Consider the following 20,527-nt stretch of genomic DNA (forward strand, 5'->3'; position numbering starts at 1 on the left):
GCCAGCGTCGATATTTTCCATTCTTCAGTTTAAGGGCAGCTCAAAAACTTATAGCTTATAGTATGTATGTATATGCGAATTTCACTGTTCGAAATGTTTTTGTTACACGGATTGCGTGACGCCTCGTTTTGAAGCAATACATGCAAATTAGGCTAAGGACCACGTGCGACAAAAAAACGTATCGGGTACGTTTTGTTTTTCGAGTCTGAGCAGATTGAGGCGCGTTGTTATTGTGAGACATTAAACCTTTGCGAGAATTTATTTGCGAGTTATTTGGTGTTCTGGGACACAGGAGGAACTTTTCCCACACCAAAAGTGGCGACCCTGCCAGGACAAGATCCTAACATATCTGGAGCTTCGAGAGATTTGGGAGAGAACTTACGGATACGACAATCGGCGGTCGAAGTGAAACTCAAAACATTGTAAACATGGTGGAGATTGCCGAGCAGAATTACACTAAGGAGTTGAAAAAGGCGACCTACTACGTCAAAGAGATCGCGGATACACTAAAGAGCGACATAAAGGAGGATTTATTGTTGGCCCAAGAGAAGATTTGCGAGATAAACAAAACCCTCGAGAATTCGGCTGACGCTGTGAAGGACGCCATGTTGGATAAGGAAAAGCCTTTCGAAGAGGTAAGAGCTTGGTCAAACGCTCGTAAGGAAGATTTAATACCTGTTCATGAGTTAAGAAGCAGACTTAAAGAAAAGTTAGGGGAATTGGAGAAACATGAGTTGCATCGGCGGGAGGAAGACTGGTTTAAAAAGAAACTTGAGCTCGAAATGGAATTGGAAAAGAAAAAGGCCGAGCAAGAAATGGCAAAGCCGCAAGTTGTTAAATTGCAGAAGTATACGATAACGCCATTTGCAGGGGACTGTAAGGACTGGCTGAGATTCTGGAATCAGTTTGTCGTTGAGGTGGATAGTTCCAAAATTTCTGAAATCAGTAAATTTAATTATCTTCTGGAATTGGTGAAAGGGGAACCTAAAGGTCACATTCTCGGCTTACCGCACACTGCAGAGGGATACCATGAGGCCAAGAAGATTTTAGAAACAATCTACGGTAAAGATATTAAAGTTCACAAGGCATTGATAAAGGATTTGGAATCATTGCCTAATATTACAAGTGCCAACCGAGTCAAAGAGATCCATGACTTTCACAGCCAGCTATCTAGAACTGTGAGGACCTTGGCAACAATGAAGAAACTACAGGGTGCACAAAGCTATGTTTACAGCATTATGGATAAACTAGGACCGGTGAGAGAAGCCATGGCGCAAAAGGACGACAACTGGGAAGAGTGGGGATTGGAAGAACTGGTGGAGAATCTACGCAAGTACATAGACAGGAACCCCTTACCTGATGCAACTGCCCCTACCCAGCAGGAAACCAAGAAACCTATGGGAAATCAAGGAAATCACCTAAGGAGAAAGGAAAGTATGCTCATGTCCAGTCCCAGCCTGCGACAACCAAGACAGCTGCCAACCCCTCCAGCTTGTGTCTACTGCAACTCAGCCCAGCATCGGAGTTCAGAGTGTACCAAGGTACTGGACCTCGCCAGCAGAAGAGAGTTTTTAAAGAGGAACAGCCTGTGTTACAACTGCGCAAGGTCTGGGCACGCGGCTTTCCAGTGTAGGTCTCGTGGATGTGGGAGGTGCAACAGCAGACATCACACATCTATCTGCGACCGACCCTCAAAATCAACACTGCCACCACACTCTCAGGGAGGACCAGCCACCCCTTCAGACAGGTTTTATGGTGTAAATGATTCTCAAACAACACTGCATTCAACTGTGATAGCCAAAGTTAATGGTGTACAAGCGCGTATCATGCTAGACAGTGGAGCAGGGAGCTCATACATTAGTGCAAATTTATTGACTGAACTGAACATTAGACCATACCGAACTGAAAGGAGAGTCATTGAGCAAATGTATGGGACAGTGGATAAGCAAGTTGAAATCTACAAGGTTCGCATAGAGTCAAATGTGGTCGATGATTTTGGAATAGAGCTACACTGCATCAATGCAGAAAAGCCCGTCTTGACGTACCTACCCAACCCAAGAATTTCTGAGTTGAAGCAAAAGAATCATCGTCTGAGGCGACTAGTCTTTAGTGAAGAGACTGTGACTGCGGGAAAACTACCTGTGCACATTATCCTAGGGGCGGCTGACATTCAAAGGATCAAGTCTACTGAGCCTGCAGTCCTCGGATCGAACCCAGACTCTGACCCCGGAGCTGAGTTTACAATGTTGGGGTGGGTCATTGCTGGAAAATCCATCTTGTCCAATACTGAAGCAGAGAAGGGTTTCTTCTTGAACTCAAGCCATGACGCATTCATGCAAATGTGTTCGCAGGAAGTGCTTGGTCTAACTGATGTGGAAAACACTCCTGCCCTGTTCCATGAAGATTTCATGAATCAGCTGCAGCGACTGGAAGACGGAACCTATTCAACAAGGTTACCATGGAAATCGGACCATGTCCCATTGCCTTCAAACAATGAACTCACTATGGGTCGGCTGAAGAGCACAACTAGAAAACTGGAAAAGATGCAGAGGCTTGAAGAGTACCATATGGTCGTGGAGCAGCAATTGGAAGAAGGGATCTTAGAAGTGGCACCTGAAATACCCACGGGGGAGGTCATACACTACGTTCCTCACCAGCCGGTGATCAGAGAGCAAGCAGAAACAACCAAGATGAGGATAGTATATGACTGTTCAGCGAAAACAGATCCCCAATTACCGTCACTAAATGATCGCTTGGAGGTTGGACCCCCTTTACAGCCTTTAATCTTTGACATCCTTCTTCGGAACCGACTGAAGTTCCTGTGCATCACCGGAGATATCCAGAAGGCCTTTCTACAAATTAGGGTTCACCCAGAGGACAGAGATGCACTTCGTCTTCTCTGGTATGAGAATCTTGACTCGAGAACAGTGGTACACTATCGTTTCACTAGGGTGATCTTTGGGTCGGGGCCAAGTCCATACATTCCTTGTGCCACACTTCAAAAGCATGTGAGCCAGTATGCTGACAAGTACCCCAGAACTACAGATGAATTGCTGAAGAACACTTACGTGGATGATGTTCAGTCAGGTGGTGAACAACACAACAAGATCTTGGCGTTTAGGGAGGAATCTACGAGGATAATGGAGGAAGGAGGCTTCCAGCTACACAAATGGCACAGCAACATCCCAGAGTTAGAACAACCCCTAAGGAATGGAGACGATGCAATGGTATCTGTAACAAGTTCAACTTATGCAAAGCAAGAGGTTGGAACTGGTCCCCAAGAAACAAAGATATTGGGAGTTCCTTGGAACAAGACTGAAGACAAACTTTCAATCGGTTTCATGAAACCTTTGGGGGCAATCAGTGAGGGCCCTTTAACAAAAAGGAAGATGCTATCAGCTATCAATGGTGTCTTTGACTTGCTGGGAATAGCAGCACCAGTCATCATCACCGGAAAGATTCTCTACAGTGAGGTGTGCTCGAGGAAACTGAAGTGGGATGAAGAAGTACCGGATGACATACGCAAACCTTGGAAGAAGTGGCTGAAAGGATTGGAGGAATGCCCCCAGTTGAGCATTCCACGCAGTGTTGTGAACAGAGGTGTAAAAAGAATCATCCTTCATGGTTTTTCTGATGCAAGCAAGCAAGCCATTTCAGTAGCAATTTATGCCGTGGCATTACACACTGCTGCACCAGTTCACCAGAACCTGCTTGTCGCAAAGTCAAGGATTGCACCAAAGGACCTATCAATTCCACGCTTAGAGCTTATCGGTGCACACACACTGAGCAGGCTGATGAACCATGTGAAGGGAGTATTGCAAGGTCATCCAATTGATGAGTATCACTGTTGGGTAGACAGCACCACGGTACTGTATTGGATCAAGGGACAGGGGACATGGTCGCAGTTTGTGCGGAACAGAACCAAAACCATTCAAGAGAAGGGGTACCTACAGTGGCACCACGTTCCAACTGGTGACAATCCTAGTGACCAGGGAAGCAGAGGCATTGAACCCATCAAGATGGGAGACCTGTGGTTTCAAGGGCCAAGTTGGCTCAGCAGCCCAGACAAGTGGCCACAACAACCTGAAGTTTCAGAGACCTCTGAGACCGCAAGAGAAAGTGTGAAACCTAAGTTCGAGAAGCAGCTGCTTGCAAAGGAAGAAGGGGAGAAGAATGTAACCACAGATACCCTTCTGCACAAGTATGCATCATACTGGAAACTCCTAAGATTGACAGCATTTGTGAGGCGCTTTATTGAGAACTGCAGAAAGGGTGAGATGCATAAAGGTCCACTAACGACCGAGGAATTTCAAGCAGCAGAGAACTTTTGGATCAAGCAAGCGCAGTCATCCCAACCCCTTAAGTCTGATGTGACGTTAAAGAAGGATGACGAAGGAATATTGAGATGCGTCGGTAGAGTTCGTGGTTATCATCCAGTCTTTCTACCCAGAGAAAACGAATTGGCTACCCTGATCGTTCAGCAAGTCCATGAACAGATGATGCATGGGGGAGTCTCAACCACCTTGTGTCGCATAAGAGAGAAGTTTTGGATACCGAAGCTAAGAGCTCTAACGAAGAAAGTAATTCGTAACTGCAATATTTGCAAACGCTACAGGAAAAAACCGGTGTCTGTCTCATGTGTCATCGATTCTACATTGCCTGTTTTCCGAGTTGAACTGTCTGACCCCTTTGCCGTTACAGGGGTGGATTTTGCAGGACCCGTATATTACAAGATTAAGAAGTCTGTCACTGCCAAGGCATACATTGCATTGTTCACATGTGCCAGTACGCGAGCAGTACATCTAAAGCTGTGTCGTGATCTCTCCGCCATTGAATTTCAAAGAGCCCTGAAGGAGTTCGTTGCCAGACGAGGATGCCCCCAGACTATAGTGAGTGACAATGGGAAGACATTTGTGGCCACTGGAAAATGGTTGTCCATCCTGAAGAAGAATCACAGCCTGGCAAACTACATGGGAGCACTGAACATCAAGTGGAGGTTTAACTTGGCCAGGGCCCCATGGTGGGGAGGCTTCTTTGAGCGCCTTGTTGGTATCATGAAGAGAGGTCTGTCAAAAGTGATTGGCCGAAGCCTACTAACCTATCCGGAGCTAGAAGAGGTCTTGCTGGATTGTGAAACAACCATGAATAACAGGCCACTGCTCTACCAAGGGGAGGAGTTTGAGCAACCAGTGCTAACCCCAAACACCTTGCTAAGAGGAAGATCTACCCCAGTTCTAGAAGAAGACCTTGAAAAGATTGGAGAGGAAAGGGTGACAAGACGAATGATATTCTTGCATAGGAGCAAAGAACAACTCCGAAAGAGATTCATGAAAGAATATGTTCACGCCCTTGAGGAAAGACAGCAGCACTCCACAGGCAATGCAGAGCGAAATGTACCAAAGACAGGGGCGGTGGTGATGCTGAAAGGTGAAGCGAAAGATCGGGCACTGTGGAAGCTTGCGCGAGTAATGGGAAACGTTACTGGAAAGGATGGAAAGGTACGAGGATTGAAGCTGAAACAAGGGAACGGATACGTGGTGGAGCGCCCTTTACAACTTGTGTGTGACCTGGAAATCGGAGGTGAAGAACCTGACTGGAAGCCAAATCCAGAAGCGGAAGTGTTTGTGCCAAGAGCAGGACCAAACAGAAGGACCAAAGAGATTGCCAACGCCCAAATCAGGAACATTCTCTCACAAGAAGTTGAGGACAATGAGAATGACATTTAAGCTGATAGACACTTAAATGGGGGGAGGGTGTTCGAAATGTTTTTGTTACACGGATTGCGTGACGCCTCGTTTTGAAGCAATACATGCAAATTAGGCTAAGGACCACGTGCGACAAAAAAAACGTATCGGGTACGTTTTGTTTTTCGAGTCTGAGCAGATTGAGGCGCGTTGTTATTGTGAGACATTAAACCTTTGCGAGAATTTATTTGCGAGTTATTTGGTGTTCTGGGACACAGGAGGAACTTTTCCCACATCACAATTTAGGTCTAGTGAAAGCAAAAAGCAAAAGCAACTTTAATTTTGTAAAACTTTGTTTCTCTGCTGTATTCCCGACCGTTTGGAAGCAAAGCTCTTTTTCAAATAATCAGTTTTCAGTAATACTAAATTAACATTTAAATCGCTGTTCCTAAAAACGACACACAGAACTGATGAAATACAAGGGTGAAATCATTGAGAAAATCAGAAACAGAGTTGAAACCACAAACAAAATGAAGAGCCAGTTGAAAACACGGAGAAAAATTAAGAACTGAATTGAAACTACGGCCGGAGACTGAAAACTCAAGAACACCGTTGAAGACGCGGATGAAAACATGAGAGAACAGGTTTGAAACCACGGTAGCCTGCGAGAGCAGACTTTTTTTTTTACGCCTTTTGTCATTTTACCCGCATAAAAGCCGGACATGGCGTCTGCTCTCGCAGGCTGTGCTCTTTAGTTGAATAGCGAACAAGTTATGGACCACGCAGACATGGTTTAATATCCATACAAACGTCTCTAATTTTGTGACAGGGTTCCCCAACCACAAACCTCCAAATCCACCGGTCTGCGCCTCTAGTAACCCATTCTCGGAGACCCAGGGGCAGATAGTGGGGCCGAAGACAAAGTCAAAATGGGCGGGGAAAAAAATCGACGACCAAAAGTACGAAAGAAAAATAAGAGCTCCTGCCCCTGGGTCACCGAGGATGCTAGTAACCAGACTGAATTTTTTCCGAGGGAGCGGTAGAAAGGAAGACCAAAAAAAATTAAGATACTCAGGTATGTAAGAAAAAGGCAAAAAACAAAGAAACAAATCAATCCACTCCTTGAGCTAATTCATTTTTATCTACCCTCTAAATACAGTCGCCCTCAGTGACAATACGGGCAACGGACACTATTCTGTGATTCCGGTGACACGCTCTCATACAAAGTTAACCTCGCTTTACGGACACTGGTTACCCGCGTACTGCATCAATTGTTTAATATTCTTACCGTCTGGCTGAACCACAAACTGAAAATCTCAGTGCAGAGCAAAGTCACAGACTATTTTAAATGATTGTGTTGACAGCGGCGTTTAAAGCACTGAGGGCATTAATTGTAGTGCAAGACTATCTGAATGATCGAGAGGTTACAGTTAAAGGGCCCTAGTCAGCCACACCTTTGTTTTTGTTTATATGCAAGAGTTTGGCTATTATGTTTTATTCGGAGTATGTCGAAATGAACGAAATCACTGCGAAGCTACTAAAGATAATGAAACATACTTTCAGGAACACAACTTACAGTAAAGCAATAAGATTTCGCTTCACCATGCAACATCAATAATTTCGATGGCATCGAAAATGGCGGAGGCTGACTAGGGTCCTTTAAACATAATTCTGTTGGTTTTAAATTGTATGCTTTAGTCTTTGTATCGATAAAACATGTGTCCCTGACGTTTCTTCAGAGCCCACTTTATAAGGACACTTTTGTGTGTTCCTTTGGTGTCCGTGTTAACCAGGGCCGAGTTGTTCAAAGCCCGATTAAGCTAATCCTGGGTTAACGTGAACTTAAATTGCAGTTTAATTACTAATCAAAAGAGGTCCTTCAAAAGATTTTTGTCCCTCAGTTTTGACTTAGACTTTTCTTTACCATTAGCTTAAAACCAGCCATTTTTAACGAGCGAGATGAAAACCTCGGTTAACTTGTAATCGTGGATTAACGTTAATCGGCTTTCGAATAACCGGGCCCAGGTTCCACTGTAGGATCATGTGCGCGTGAAAATTTTAAAGGGGGTGAGTACTAAAAACTTAAAACTATGCTTGAAACTTTGCTGAAATTACGAAATTTAAATGTCATTATAACTTAATATAAAAAATCTGATAGACAGTACGGAATAAAAATGTTTTTTACAGAAGATTTGGTTAAAATAATTGACGGGCTCGGGCATATAACCGACCTGATGGTGCATTTCAGAGCGCTTTGTTGTTTTAGCTCATACTCACCAAAGTTCTTGCATGTGGCCTTGAATTCCCTCAGCAAACGTTGCTCCAACGTTTATCCGCTACTTTACACTTCGTTTTGTGTTGAAAACAAAACTCTTGCCCATGTTCATAGCTTTCTATTGCAAACGAAGTGCGAAGCAGCGGATAAAACATTGGGGAAACGTTTCCTGAAGGAAATCAAGGCCACATGCAAAAACGTTGGTGAATCAGAGCTAAACCCAGAAAAAGCGATTTGAAATGCACTATTGGTCGTTCATGCCTCGAGCCCTTCAATTATTGTCCTCGGCTTTAACAAACCCGGGAAACTTGTTCCACAGTGCTGGAGTTGCCGATACGAAAGATTGATCAGGCACCTATTTGAAATCTTATTCATTTGAAATCCAGGAATATGGATATAACTATTATGATTGCTCAATCAATTTACAAATGCTTGGAATGAAAAGATTCCAATTTTCAAATAAATTTAAAGTTATAAAGAAAAATATAATAGAATAGTTCCAGAAAATAGTCCCATCCCACCCCATGAGAAGGTCATTAGAAATTCTTAGGGATTCGGGGGGATCAATTCACATCCACATATATTTTCTAGAGTAGTGGGATCATTGTTTCCAGCTTGTCAGGGTGCTTTCTCCTTGACCACAGTTCTTTACCATGATATTATTAAGAAGCTGAGTGGTGATATGTTCCGTCAGATGGCTGAATAGTAAGTTTATCAAAAACTACGCTCATTCCTTCTTTGGTGGGTGAACAACAATAGAGTCCAATCTTCACCGCATTTCCTCCTGACTCCAGATGAGTGATACGAACAAACTTCCATTCATCAGAGTTTCCACCGGGATATTTCCTTTCAATCTAGCAAAAATGCAATGAACGCATCTTCAGTAGAAGACAATGTTGCACAAGGGTTTCAATCGGGAGACAGGGACTGGAAAAATTCATCAATATCTATAAACTATGTCAGAAAAATTCCCCTGAACAACAGATCTTCCTACTCTTAAAACCTATAAAAAAATTTGTTCTTTTTATGAAAGAACCGATTATGGTTCATTCATTACGTTATTTGGTCCGAAATAAGGGAATAAACTATCAACGGCAGGCAACCGGATAGGTAAATCACTGGCCGCTTTCAAAACCACTATATGTAAGTATCATATCAGTATACTGTAACACGATGGCTGCAAGGGCTGTGCCCATGTAATTCATAAACATAATTTATATATCAAATTATTTCCGTCTTAATAACGGATTTTATTATTTAGTTTTTATACAAGGCCTGGTACAAATTATATTTTGCTACAGTTGTTGTTAACTAGTTGACTGTATTTTATATGACTTATTTGTGTCCCCAGCTTAGCATGGGATTGTTTAGCTAAGCTATAAGGTCGGACACTTGATTAAAGATGTTCGTTCGTTCGTGCTTGCATACGTGCATGCCTACTTTCGTTCTTCCGTTCATTCGTTCATTCATAGTACTCGCAAAGGAGGTCCAAATTTCAGAGGTTGAAACTCCTACCTCAAAACATTTACTGAATACAAAATTATGGATGGACTTACAAAATGATAATGTTTCAAATAATATTTTATCTTCTCTCTCGTTTCTGAACCCAACGAGAACATTAGAGAAAAATACTCAAAATGTTGTTTCTTTCATTCCCGGCCCATCTTATGGCCTTATCAGCCAAATTTGTGAAACTAGTACAGTTTGATCTGTTCAGATTCTTTAGCTGAAAATTTAAATAATTTACCAAAAATTGTAGAGAATGGAATCCTATTCTCCGAACTTATGAGCTGTTTCTGAGACCTCATGAGAGCTGCTACATGTACATCGCTCCATTTTTGCCACTCCAAAATCAGAACAGATTAGATTTTCAGCATTTTAAAAGTTTGAGGTGACCTTTCGCTAAACAAAAAGCTTCTTTTTCTTCATAAATTAATCCGAATTTCCAAAGCAGATGTTTCTCCAAAAAGATATTTGACCAAAAAGAACCACTGGGTGACCCTTAACTTAATTTTAAGAAAAAGAACAACACATTTGATCCTTGTGATTTTACTGCTACACACCTTTGTTATATTAATTCAAATCAGCTGTAACTTTACTCACAACTGACAATGCTTATAGGCGGTTAGCCTGCGTAGCTGGCGGTATTGTAGGCGCGCGTGAAATAAAGTTTTGGCGGCAGAGCTGCTTAAAGCAAGCGGCAAAAAGTCCCCCTCTCCATTCTCCTCGCGGTTTCGCCCCTCGCATCTAGCGGCTCGCGCGCGCCTACAATACCGCCAGCTACGCAGGCTAATAGGCGAGTGATTTCAGTTGTGAGTAAAACTACAGCAGATTTGAATTTATAATAGAAACGTGTAGAAATATTAAATTACAAGTAGTCATGTATCAAATGTGTTGTCCTATTACTGTATTGGGCTGCTTCTTTCAAGACCCTTCTCTTACCACATAACTGTCCTGTATCTTGTGTATCCTCAGTGCCAGCTTGTTGTCCTTCCAGCTCTGTGTTGACCAGTCACTCCATTTGTTTGTCACTACGCAACTCATGAAGCACTCCCGATCAACAAACTCCAACCCCTTCAGGACAGTTTGGACAAAAAAAATACAATCAGTGACAAATGGATTAATGCCAAATGATCAGCTCCCAGTTAGCTTCAGATAGCTCAGTTCATTTAAGAGCACAGCACCAGTATTGCAGATGTCATGGGTTCAACTCCCATTCAAGCCTTAATTTTGTTCAGGTTTTCTTTTCATGCATTCAAATCTTTCATCAGCAGTTCAGCTATATGACAATGATATAATATCCCACAAGTTTACTCTAAGGAATTAATTTGCAAGTGCTAATATACAAGTCAGAAAAAATTCAAGGTTTGAACAGAATTTGACCTCCATAACAAGAGTAAATTGTTCTATATACCAACCGAGCAATGAAGCAAGCAATTCTGCACCCTCCTCTCCTTAGGAAATTCCAGTTTAGCTTCATACTTTGCTATTAAAATATTGACTTTGAAGAACCCCCTCCCCCTAGGAATTTCTGATGACCTTCCATGGGGTGGGTAAGGATTTTTGTTCTGGAACTGCACAATGTGACAATGAATATAATGAATCGAGTTCATTTCATTCCATTCTCCAAGTTAGAAATAATTTTCATTCATGAACATAAACAAAATAGTAAAATGAATGTCCATTTACTATAAAACAATACACTATACTTAGTCTAACCATATCTGTCAATTAACTGTTTGAGTGCCTTTCATTGTGTCTCATAAAATTAACTTGAATGATGTTGACGATAATAATGATGCTGAGAAACATCAAAAGTTGTTTTCTCATAGAGGGTAGTTTATTTCTTACTGTCTTAATCCAGTGGTCACCGTCCACTCTGATCATTAATCCAGCCTAAACAACAAGAAACCAAAAATTCAGTATGCTAGACTACACTATTCAGAGGGCTCTAACCTTCCTGTGTGAGGCCTTGGTCTGGTTGAATGAAATCTGAGAAGACCACAAGCCTTCTAATGGAGCAGGATTGGGTACGTTCCTTAATTTCCGATATAGTGCTGTACCTAACCTGATCAAACTGGTTCAGTGGTGTCAGCTCAAATGATGTCTCAATGATGCTATTTGTCTGTTTGACAACAAGATTAAGCAAGTGTCCATTGTCTTTGATGATTTCTGGATTATAGTACGTCCTATTAATTAAAAGCAGAAAAAAGTAACAGATACAATGTAAGTGATTTTTTATGATCTCATATAAAGCTTATAAAAAGGTATAAACCGTGCATGATAAGACCCAACAGCTTTCTGGGAAGCGTTTGACCTATGAGGTTCAGTTTGCAATCTTCTTTTAAGGTGGCTTACTACAGTTTTTCCAAGACTTAGTAGCGCGCCCTATGATAGCCTGCCACACGTCAGTATGGCAGTGCGCGTGCAAAAATGACGCAAGTAACCTCAAGAAGTAACAAAAACCACTTCAGCACTTGAAAGGCGTCAAATCTCTTTGGTATCTGTAGCGATAGTTTCAAAACTCCGTTCAAACATGTAATCAAGCCTAGGGCCAAAAAAATATGGCAAAAAAGTTTGATAAACATTCGGTAAAAGAGCTCTAATTTACTGTACCTTTCTCGCACGCGATACATGGCGTTACATGAGCGCGCGCTTAAATAAAGGGCATGCGCAATTCAATTCTCGTCCGAGGTTGTAAAAACCTGTCTTTGATCGAGGATTGCTCGAAAACTTACCGTACAACTTATGATGAAATTTTCACGGTTGATTTGTTCGGGTGAATCACGTTTGGAGCCAAAATTTTTGAAAAATCTGTAAGACAGATTTTGAGCTATTTTTGATTTCACATTCTCTTAGTTTGCACAAAAACTGTCTTTCAGATTTTAATTTTACTTTGCATGAATGTTAAATCAGACCCAATTTCTTATTCCTGAAATTTTCAGGTGGGGTCATACAGGTAGAATTTGAGAAAAACGTGACTTAACCTACTAGTGCCCAGTCTCTCATTGGGTACTCGGTCGCTCATTTTGGCTATTTGCTGACGTTTAATTGTTCAAATTTCACATAGAATCGTAAAATACTTAAGCAAACAGTAAATAGTGAAGGGAAAAACAGCTTGGAACCTTTTTATAAAAGAGTTAAAAGTTGTGCCCTTATACTCCATTAAAACTGTAGTAAGCCACCTTAAGTTAGAAAATTTAATCATGTGCAGTCATCAGGGCTTAAAATTTACATATTTCTTGCGGACAAAGAAAAAAAACGTGTGGATGTTAATTAGATCACTCTGTAATTCCATCATGTCACAAGGACAATTGAGTGTTATTACCCAGCATCAAAGTACAAACCTCTTCCAAAAGTCTGTTTGTCCTTTCTGGAAAAAGAAAAGAGAAGTATTTTAAGCGATCTTCATTTTTAACCAGTGTTTACCATCACTAGCTGTGGTTTCAAAATTCAAGATTAGTTGGTGTGAGTTGACCAGTCTGAAGCGTATGGCAGAACTTGACAAGATCTCACGCATGTAAAGGCATTTTACTGGTGTGCACCGCATGCAGTATGATGTTTGAAGTTTTCTGTGTGCACTAGCTGACACATGCAAGATGCTACACTACTCTACAGTATAAAACCTTAGGCCTGGAGGTTGAAGAATTTTATCTCCAATATGCATGTCCGCAAATCCCAACAAAAAATTAATGAAAAAGTCACCTGAATCATACTCCTTCTTCCTTGTTGTCTGTTGTCAACATCTCGAATTTCTATATTTCTCATAAAAATTTTTCATGTGGGTTGCCCTTTTTTTAAAGTATATACTCATAAAGTTGTTCTGAAAATGGTACTAGGCTGATTCAGTAAGTTAATACAGTGGACTAAATTTGCATCCTGTAAATTTTGGTGTGCACACAAAGCGTATGTCAATGATACTCGTGCGTGCACGTACCAATGCTCTGCAGACTGGTGAGTTAAAAAAGGTGAAAACAAGGGGCATGGTGACTCAACAATGCCTAAAATGAGGATTATGGTCACCAAACCAGCTCATTACAAAATCATCAAGGTGAAGTGGCCTGAGTCTGTATCAGTATCAAAGCTTCCATGATACGTGATTCTCTGTACTAAAACTGAACAGAACTGCATATTTCTCAATATATAATTGTTGACCAGCAATAGGGTGCTATCATATCCTTTGGTCTGAAATATTGTCGGCAATTAGAAAACAATACATAGAAACCATCAGAAAAGGTAATCATCACCGTACAACGCATCTTATATACTGCATATCAGCTGCTTTGCTACACCTTACTTTGACAGGTCATAAACTGAGTCCACGGATGTTATCACAAAACACTACTAAAAACAAGGATCTTGCCGATATGCATGAGGTCATAGCATTCTTTCATAGTAAAATTCTTAATACCGATACCAATTTTACGTAACAAAAGCTTATTTAGCTTAAACTTGAGCTTAGAAGAAGTCTCAATATTTTTTTATTTTCGAAGGAGCGGGAACATTTTTATGCCGATGGTGGGTAGGCCAGGTGAGGACGAGAGGTCCGATCAAGCTATAATCTTATAACTTACCGAGAAAACTTTCAGCCCCGAGGTACCATTACAACGCAGCTGATACTTATCCGGTGGATTGAACCAGAGAATATCAGGACCAAGTTTTTCCGCGCTAAAATCTAAAGACAAACAAAACTGCTCTCCAACAGCCGCCATAATCAGCGGCTTCAAAGATCGCGGGCTCGCCTTCGAAGTGAGGAGTCCCAGCTCGGGCTCCCTGCATCCCAGTAAAAAGAAAAAAAGACACCGGATTGTAGGTTAGAGGAGTGCAAAATGTTTGAGCTTTATACCAGCCGACTACCAAACCTTCAATAATATTCTACTGGTATTCTCCTTATCATTTAATACAACACAGTGTAAATGTAGACATGCTTCTTATACTGCCTCCTCAACAGGTTTTTAATTGTACTGATGCAGATTATCTACAGAAGCGAGATCACGTTCTACAAAGCTGACTAAGGCCCACGACATCTACTAAATTAACTGTTCATAGTCCTTAGTTTTAGGATTACGTTATATTTGCAAAGATATTTCAAACGGATAATCCGAAGACGCCATTGTGGGTCTACGTTATACAACTTGATTTAAATGAATATGACTATGAAACATACATTTTAACCGCTGATGAAAGATTAGATAGGAGAACGATCCTCACAGCTATTACACAACTTTAGCAGTTGCGAAAAGAAAGCCTGAAAGAAATTCAGGCTTGAACGGGATTCGAACCCATGACCTCTGCGATGCCGGTGCAGTGCTCTACCAACTGAGCTATCAAGCCAACTGGGAGCTGGTCATATTGTGAGCTCGTAATACTGTACCCGTGAGGCCCTATTAGGGGTCTTCGGGATACGGGATATTCGCGGAAAAAATTACCGGGATACAGGATATTTGAGGAAAAAGTTATTGGGATACAGGATATTGAGAAGTAGTTTCAGGGATACGGGATATTCGCAAAAAATTGCAACATATCAGATGTTTGATGAGGAACGTTCTTGGATTACTAAATGCATGCCCTTTTCTGTATTTTTGTTGATGATTAGATATAAATGAAAATATATAAGTGTAAAACAAACCATTTTTGATTTTCTTAAATATGGTAAAATAATGAAGACAGGCCAGACTCCTATTTGTCGAGATAAGAAGTACATGACCTTCAAAGCTTTGCTCTTACGAGTACGTCTTTCAAAGATCTCCCTTTTCTGTACGAAAGTAGGGGAGGATCTTTGTAGATCTCTCTTAGCAGAGGATGGTTTTCTATCAAATGCCATTTACTCATCAGAATGGTTTTTAGGTTAGGCACAGATGGGCGATATTCCGTAAAAAACGGCAAAATGTTTTTGCGTTTTTTTTTGTTTGTTTTGTAGCGCCGACAATCTTTCGTTGAAATTGACTTCTGTGAGAGTTTTATCTGTAAGGTTATCGGGGTAACCTCTGTTGCGTAATCTCTGTTTGAATAGAGTAATGTTTTCTTCAAATTTTGTTTCTGAAGAGTTTCTTCGCCTTTGATAAAGCTTTTCCTGACACTTGGAGGGTGGCAGGAAGAAAAATGCGTGTACTGGAACGTTTCTGTCGGTTTGAAGTGCGTGCGCACGTCAAGTTTTGATTCTTTTTTTTAATCTTTCGCCCTTGTATACACGTGTGTCAAGGACAACATCTGAAATTTCAGCCGTGAACTTTATGGTCGCATGATAGTTGTTGGCTAGCTCTATAAAAGTTTGGATTTCATTTTTGCTTACGTTCCATAGAGAGAAGACATCATCGATGTATATATATCTCTTCCATGTAAGCGGTTTTGTAGCACTAAGGCTAATTATTTCTGTTTCGATCCCTGCCATAAAAATATTGGCAAAGGATACTGCCATCTTTGTACCCATTGCGGTCCCGTGTCTTTGGAGGTAGTTTTTGCCATTAAAGTGGAAAGAGTTTTCCTTTAGGATAAGTCTAAGCATATCCCCGAGGTAGTGAGTTGGAATGGGAGGTTTATTTTTGAGGAATGTTTCGTATGCTTTGCAGACAATTCTAATTCCTTCCTCCTGTGGGATGTTAGTGTATAAGCTAGCTACGTCCATTGAGACAAGCATCGTGTCCTTTGCGACCTTTGTTTTCTCTATAAAGTTCAAGAAGTCGGTTGTATCTTTGAGATATGACTTCTGTATTTTAGCGATAGGCTGAAGGAGGTAATCAACAAATGATGAGATTCGCTCTGTGGCCGGCTATCATAGCCAGATATGATTGGTCTGTCGACCGGGTTTGGTTTGTGAATCTTTGTAAGTGTGTAGAAAATAGGAATTCGTTGCGGGTTATGCGTGAGGGAGAGCCACTTTTCTGTCATTTCATCGATATGTTTTCCATGGTATAGCGCGTTAATGAGTTCTTTGACTCTATGGAAAGTTTCTGACACCATGGGTGATGATAATGGCTTTTAGTTTTTGTCTTCATCAAGTAGTATCTGCCCATGACCACATGAATTAACCAAATGCTCAGGACGGCAACTAACTAATAAAGGAACAAAATGAGAAAGGACTTTGGTATCAGGCGGATATGTAGAAATTAGGCATCAGGTAAGCTAATTATTCAAAAGCGATTTTGGTGGCAACATTTGTCAACTTTCCACTTGATATCTACCATCATATTTTGAATGACAGCAGTTTAAACAACTTTCACAATAAGCTACTTGAAAACGATACTTTTCCAGTTTACGTTTTAATACCAGTGAACGAATATTATAAAATGTATCGTAGCAAGTAACATATGAAAAATGTCCGATACTTTAATGTCCGGGATATTTGTAACCGGAATTTATGAAGCAGAAATTTCCGACTTGAATTCTTGTGAAAGCCCGCAGCTTGTGAAGACCCAGTTTTGTTGTTCATGTTTCCGTAAATTATATGTGCTCCTTCGTTCGTTATGGAAGCGGGATTGATCCAGGATGACCGTAGCTGTACATAATTCTCCGCCGGTTTCAAATATTTACGGGTAACGGCGACAAGTAGCTTTCATAAATGAATGCCTTTGTGACAAAACTCCCTCGAACTTATTCAGTGATGAAAGTTTATCTTTGTGAAACACCACCGATCCAAGAACGAACGAAAGTAGAAACAGCTGAAATTCCATTTCCATTTCCAAAATCTGGTCGTCCAACTGACTACTGACGACAACCCATCTGAAATTGTCGGGTTTGTCGGAGAAAACGTTAACATACTTTTAAAATAATATGTAAAGGAAGTTGTTTCGGTAAGTAATGGATATGGTTAAGTAAAATAAAATTAAATATTTGTTTTATATAAGCCCTCCAAGGTCTATGGCAATTAGTTGTTTCATTTTTGTTCTCAAATTCGCATAAACAGCCAAAAATCAAGCAAACGTTAAAGAATTCATTCCTTTCCCGTCCGGTTTCGTGTTCGTGCAAAAAGCCAAAATCGCACAAGAAGTTAATCCCTTTCTGGTCAAAAGTTCGTGACAATAGCCAAACATTGAGCAATAAGTTCAGTTCTTTCTGGTCTCATTTCAGCAAAAATAGCCAAAATCGAGAAAGAGGTTCTCAAATTCGTGCAAATAGTCCGGCAAAAATCAAGCAAAAGGTTCATTCCTTTTTCACTCTCAAATTCATACAAATAGCTAAAAATAAAGCAATAACTTCAGTCCTTTCTGGTCCCAAAATTCGCCAAAATAGCCAAAGCTCGAGCAATCTGAGTTGTCTAATATTCTAGCAAATAGGCGAAAAATAGCCCACAATTGAGCAGGTCTCAAATTCGTAAAAACAGTCAAAAATCGAGAAATAACTTTAATCCTTTCTGTTCTCAAATTCGTCAAAATAGCCAAAAATCGGGAATAAAGCTCACTCCGGAGTGGTACCAAATACGTGAAAATGGCAAAAATTTTAGCAATAAGTTCATTGTTTTTCTTCTTCAATTCTTGATATTAGCCAAAAATCGAGCATAAAGTCCCTTCCTCTATGGTCTGAAATCCGCGCAAAAAGCTAAAAATCGAGCAATAAGTTCACTCCTTTCCCTTCTTCAATTCTTGAGTCCCTTCCTTTATGGTCTGAAATTCGCGCAAAAAGCTAAAAATCGAGCAATAAGTTTGGAAACAGACTTGTTGCGAGGAAACAAAAATTGTTTGTTTTGATATCCAAAACATTTTGAAAAGCAAGTGTCCCGATTTAATTGAGTATGACTTCGCATCGCATCGTATCGTAGCGTAATTTGGTTTCTTGGCGAATTCGGTTCGCTGGTGTATTGACGTAATTGCAGATCTGCTGAGTTCGTTTGCTGTAAAGTCATTTTGTTGAGTAAACCTGCACTTTCTTCCAGTCGCTCCCTTCAAAATTACAAAATTTTTCTGTTGGATTCTTAAAGGATCGTATGGTGTTGATTTCTGTAACGGTATACACTTTTACCGGCACTAGCTTCCGCGATAATTTCTGGACTCAAATTCGCGGCAATAGGCCAAAAATTACAAGTAAATAGCAAAAACTTGAGCAATAAGTTCACTCCTTTCTTCTCTCAAAATTACTGAAAATAGTTAAAAATCGCGATAACATTTAATTTCTTTCTGATGTAAATTGTGCGGTGAAAATTGCCTAAAATCGAGAATCAAGTTGATTCCTTTCTGTTCTCAAATTGAATTTCGTGAAAATGGCCAAAAATGGGACAGTAACTTCGCTCCCTTTTGGACCACATGCGGTAAAATAGCTAAAAGTGGAACAATAAGTTCAATTCTTTCAGTCTCTAATTCGGGAAAATAGACAAAAATAACGACATAGTTCTATTCTTTCTGGTCTCAAAATCGTGAAAAAAGCCAAAAATGGAGAGATACGTTCATTCCTTTCTGTTCTCAACTTCGCAAAAATAGCCAAGAATCAAGAAATAAGTTTATTCCTCTCTCATAGCCAAAAATTGGGCAATAATTTCATTCCATTCTGGTCTCGAATTCGTAAAAATAGCTTAAGAATTTTAGGTGTATACAGGGCCCCTCAGGATAACAGCCCCGTAGCTGATTGGGCCACCCTGTCTAAATAAAGTTCACTTACTTACTTAAGTTCGGTGATTAAGTTCTGTCCTGTCTGCTCACAAGTTCATGGAAATAGCCGAAAATCGAGCAATAAGTCAATTTTTTTTCTGGTTTAAAATTCCAGGAAATGACGTAAAATCAAGCAATAAGTTCACTCCTGTCTGATTTCAAAATTAGTGAAAATACCTAAAAATCGGCAATAAGTTCATTTCTTGCTGATCTAAATTCCTTGAAAGTTGCCAAACATCGAGAAAAAATTTTATTTCTATCAATTCTCAAATTCTTGAAAATAGCCAAAAATCGAGAGATAAGTTCAATTCTTTCTGTCTCAAACTCGTGAGAATAGTGAAAAATCGAGCAATAAGTTCATTCCTGTATGGTCACAAATTCGTGTATACCGTTAAACCGATCAAGCAAGAAGTTCACTGCAGTGAACAAGACAGAGGGCACGGTTTTTTTCCAGTACGTACCGACCTAGGCCGGTGAATAACCTCTTTATTTTTTCTTCCGCAACGAATTCAAAACAAGGCGCAGGTCTTGCAATTGCAATCACACGACAAATCCGGCGTGGTTCGCGGGCAAGATCGAAAAATTCCGCTCTCTACCGGAACCAATTAGATTGCATCATTTACAGAATTCCCCCGTTCGCGCAGTGAGAAAAAAACGAACAGTCACTCAATCAACCTTATTTTCCTGATACATTTCAGGGCGACTTTTAAACGGTAGGCGCACAAGTTATCGGCACGCGACCTAAAACTATTGAAATTTATCAATGAGCGTTCAGTGTTTTCTAATTTTCTTTGTATTGTTTATATCTCACTGCCAATTAAAAACTGCTAACGGTCTGCAAGTACCTTAAAACGCTCTATTAAGCCCCCCCCCCTCCCTCTTTTAGATTTCAATCCCCTTCCCTTGAATGAAAGCACCAAAAGACCACGATTTATGACGGATTAGAATCGCACCATATTACAGACCTGAACACTTCCAACTTTCAGTTCCATGTGGGAGAGTTTCAGTCGTTTCTTATCAAGTTTTGTTTTCCGTTCTTGACTTGCACATCTCACAAGATTGCACGTGGCAAAACTGTGTCGCTCTATATTAAAGCTGACCGGTATTTCAGAAAAATTCGCGTCTCCGTCCTTGGCTATCGGTTAGTTATTAATAACCTCTTCTTCTGTATCAAGTTCACTGTCTAGAAGGACTTAATAGAGCCTTCATAGTATTTCTATCCCTCAAGTGTCAACTACGCTTTATGTACAAAGGATGCTTTCTACTACAACTTTGGTAAGATGCAAAAACACACGTTCCCGCGTTTGAACTGGAATTAACAATAGGCTCACACGCTCGAGTATTCAGGAAAAACAAAATTTCGCTGGAGAAAGCCAGCAGTAAATTACTGTTAACAGTATCATAGCCTGGGTTCGAAATAGCTGAGGGCTGAGGTACTTTCCATCACGGTCAAACGTCTGCGCATGCGAAATATTAGAACTATAAGGTGA

At 40.6% G+C, this 20,527-nt stretch overlaps 2 protein-coding genes across 2 annotated transcripts; one reads left to right on the top strand and one right to left on the bottom strand.

The window, feature by feature from the left end:
• Positions 1-428: 428 nt before the first annotated feature.
• On the top strand, positions 429-5,726 carry LOC146457514 (uncharacterized). The gene has a single exon (XM_085091870.1). It carries the CDS (start codon positions 429-431, stop codon positions 5,724-5,726), a length of 5,298 nt encoding a protein of 1,765 aa, XP_084947996.1.
• Positions 5,727-6,800: 1,074 nt separating this feature from the next.
• Positions 6,801-14,199, bottom strand: LOC146457515 (uncharacterized). Its single transcript, XM_085091842.1, has 6 exons — positions 14,034-14,199; positions 12,807-12,832; positions 11,528-11,648; positions 11,311-11,355; positions 10,402-10,533; positions 6,801-8,813 (listed from the first exon to the last, which is right to left on the bottom strand). Exons 1-6 carry the CDS (start codon positions 14,169-14,171, stop codon positions 8,622-8,624), a joined length of 654 nt encoding a protein of 217 aa, XP_084947968.1. The 5' UTR covers positions 14,172-14,199; the 3' UTR covers positions 6,801-8,621.
• Positions 14,200-20,527: the final 6,328 nt, after the last annotated feature.

The sequence above is a fragment of the Pavona decussata genome, unplaced genomic scaffold (genome assembly GCF_977016875.1).
Source record: "Pavona decussata unplaced genomic scaffold, jaPavDecu1.1 SCAFFOLD_241, whole genome shotgun sequence".
Lineage (NCBI taxonomy): Eukaryota > Metazoa > Cnidaria > Anthozoa > Scleractinia > Agariciidae > Pavona > Pavona decussata.

Bases quoted from the DNA above. Each gene is read 5' to 3' on its own strand.
- LOC146457514 (XM_085091870.1), top strand. From the start codon at position 429: ATGGTGGAGATTGCCGAGCAGAATTACACTAAGGAGTTGAAAAAGGCG.
- LOC146457515 (XM_085091842.1), bottom strand. From the start codon at position 14,171: ATGGCGGCTGTTGGAGAGCAGTTTTGTTTGTCTTTAGATTTTAGCGCG. The intron at 11,649-12,806 runs GTTTGTACTTTG...TTTAATTAATAG, and splicing joins CAAACAGACTTTTGGAAGAG to GACGTACTATAATCCAGAAA. The intron at 8,814-10,401 runs GTAAGAGAAGGG...CATTTTTGCTAG, and splicing joins AGATACAGGACAGTTATGTG to ATTGAAAGGAAATATCCCGG.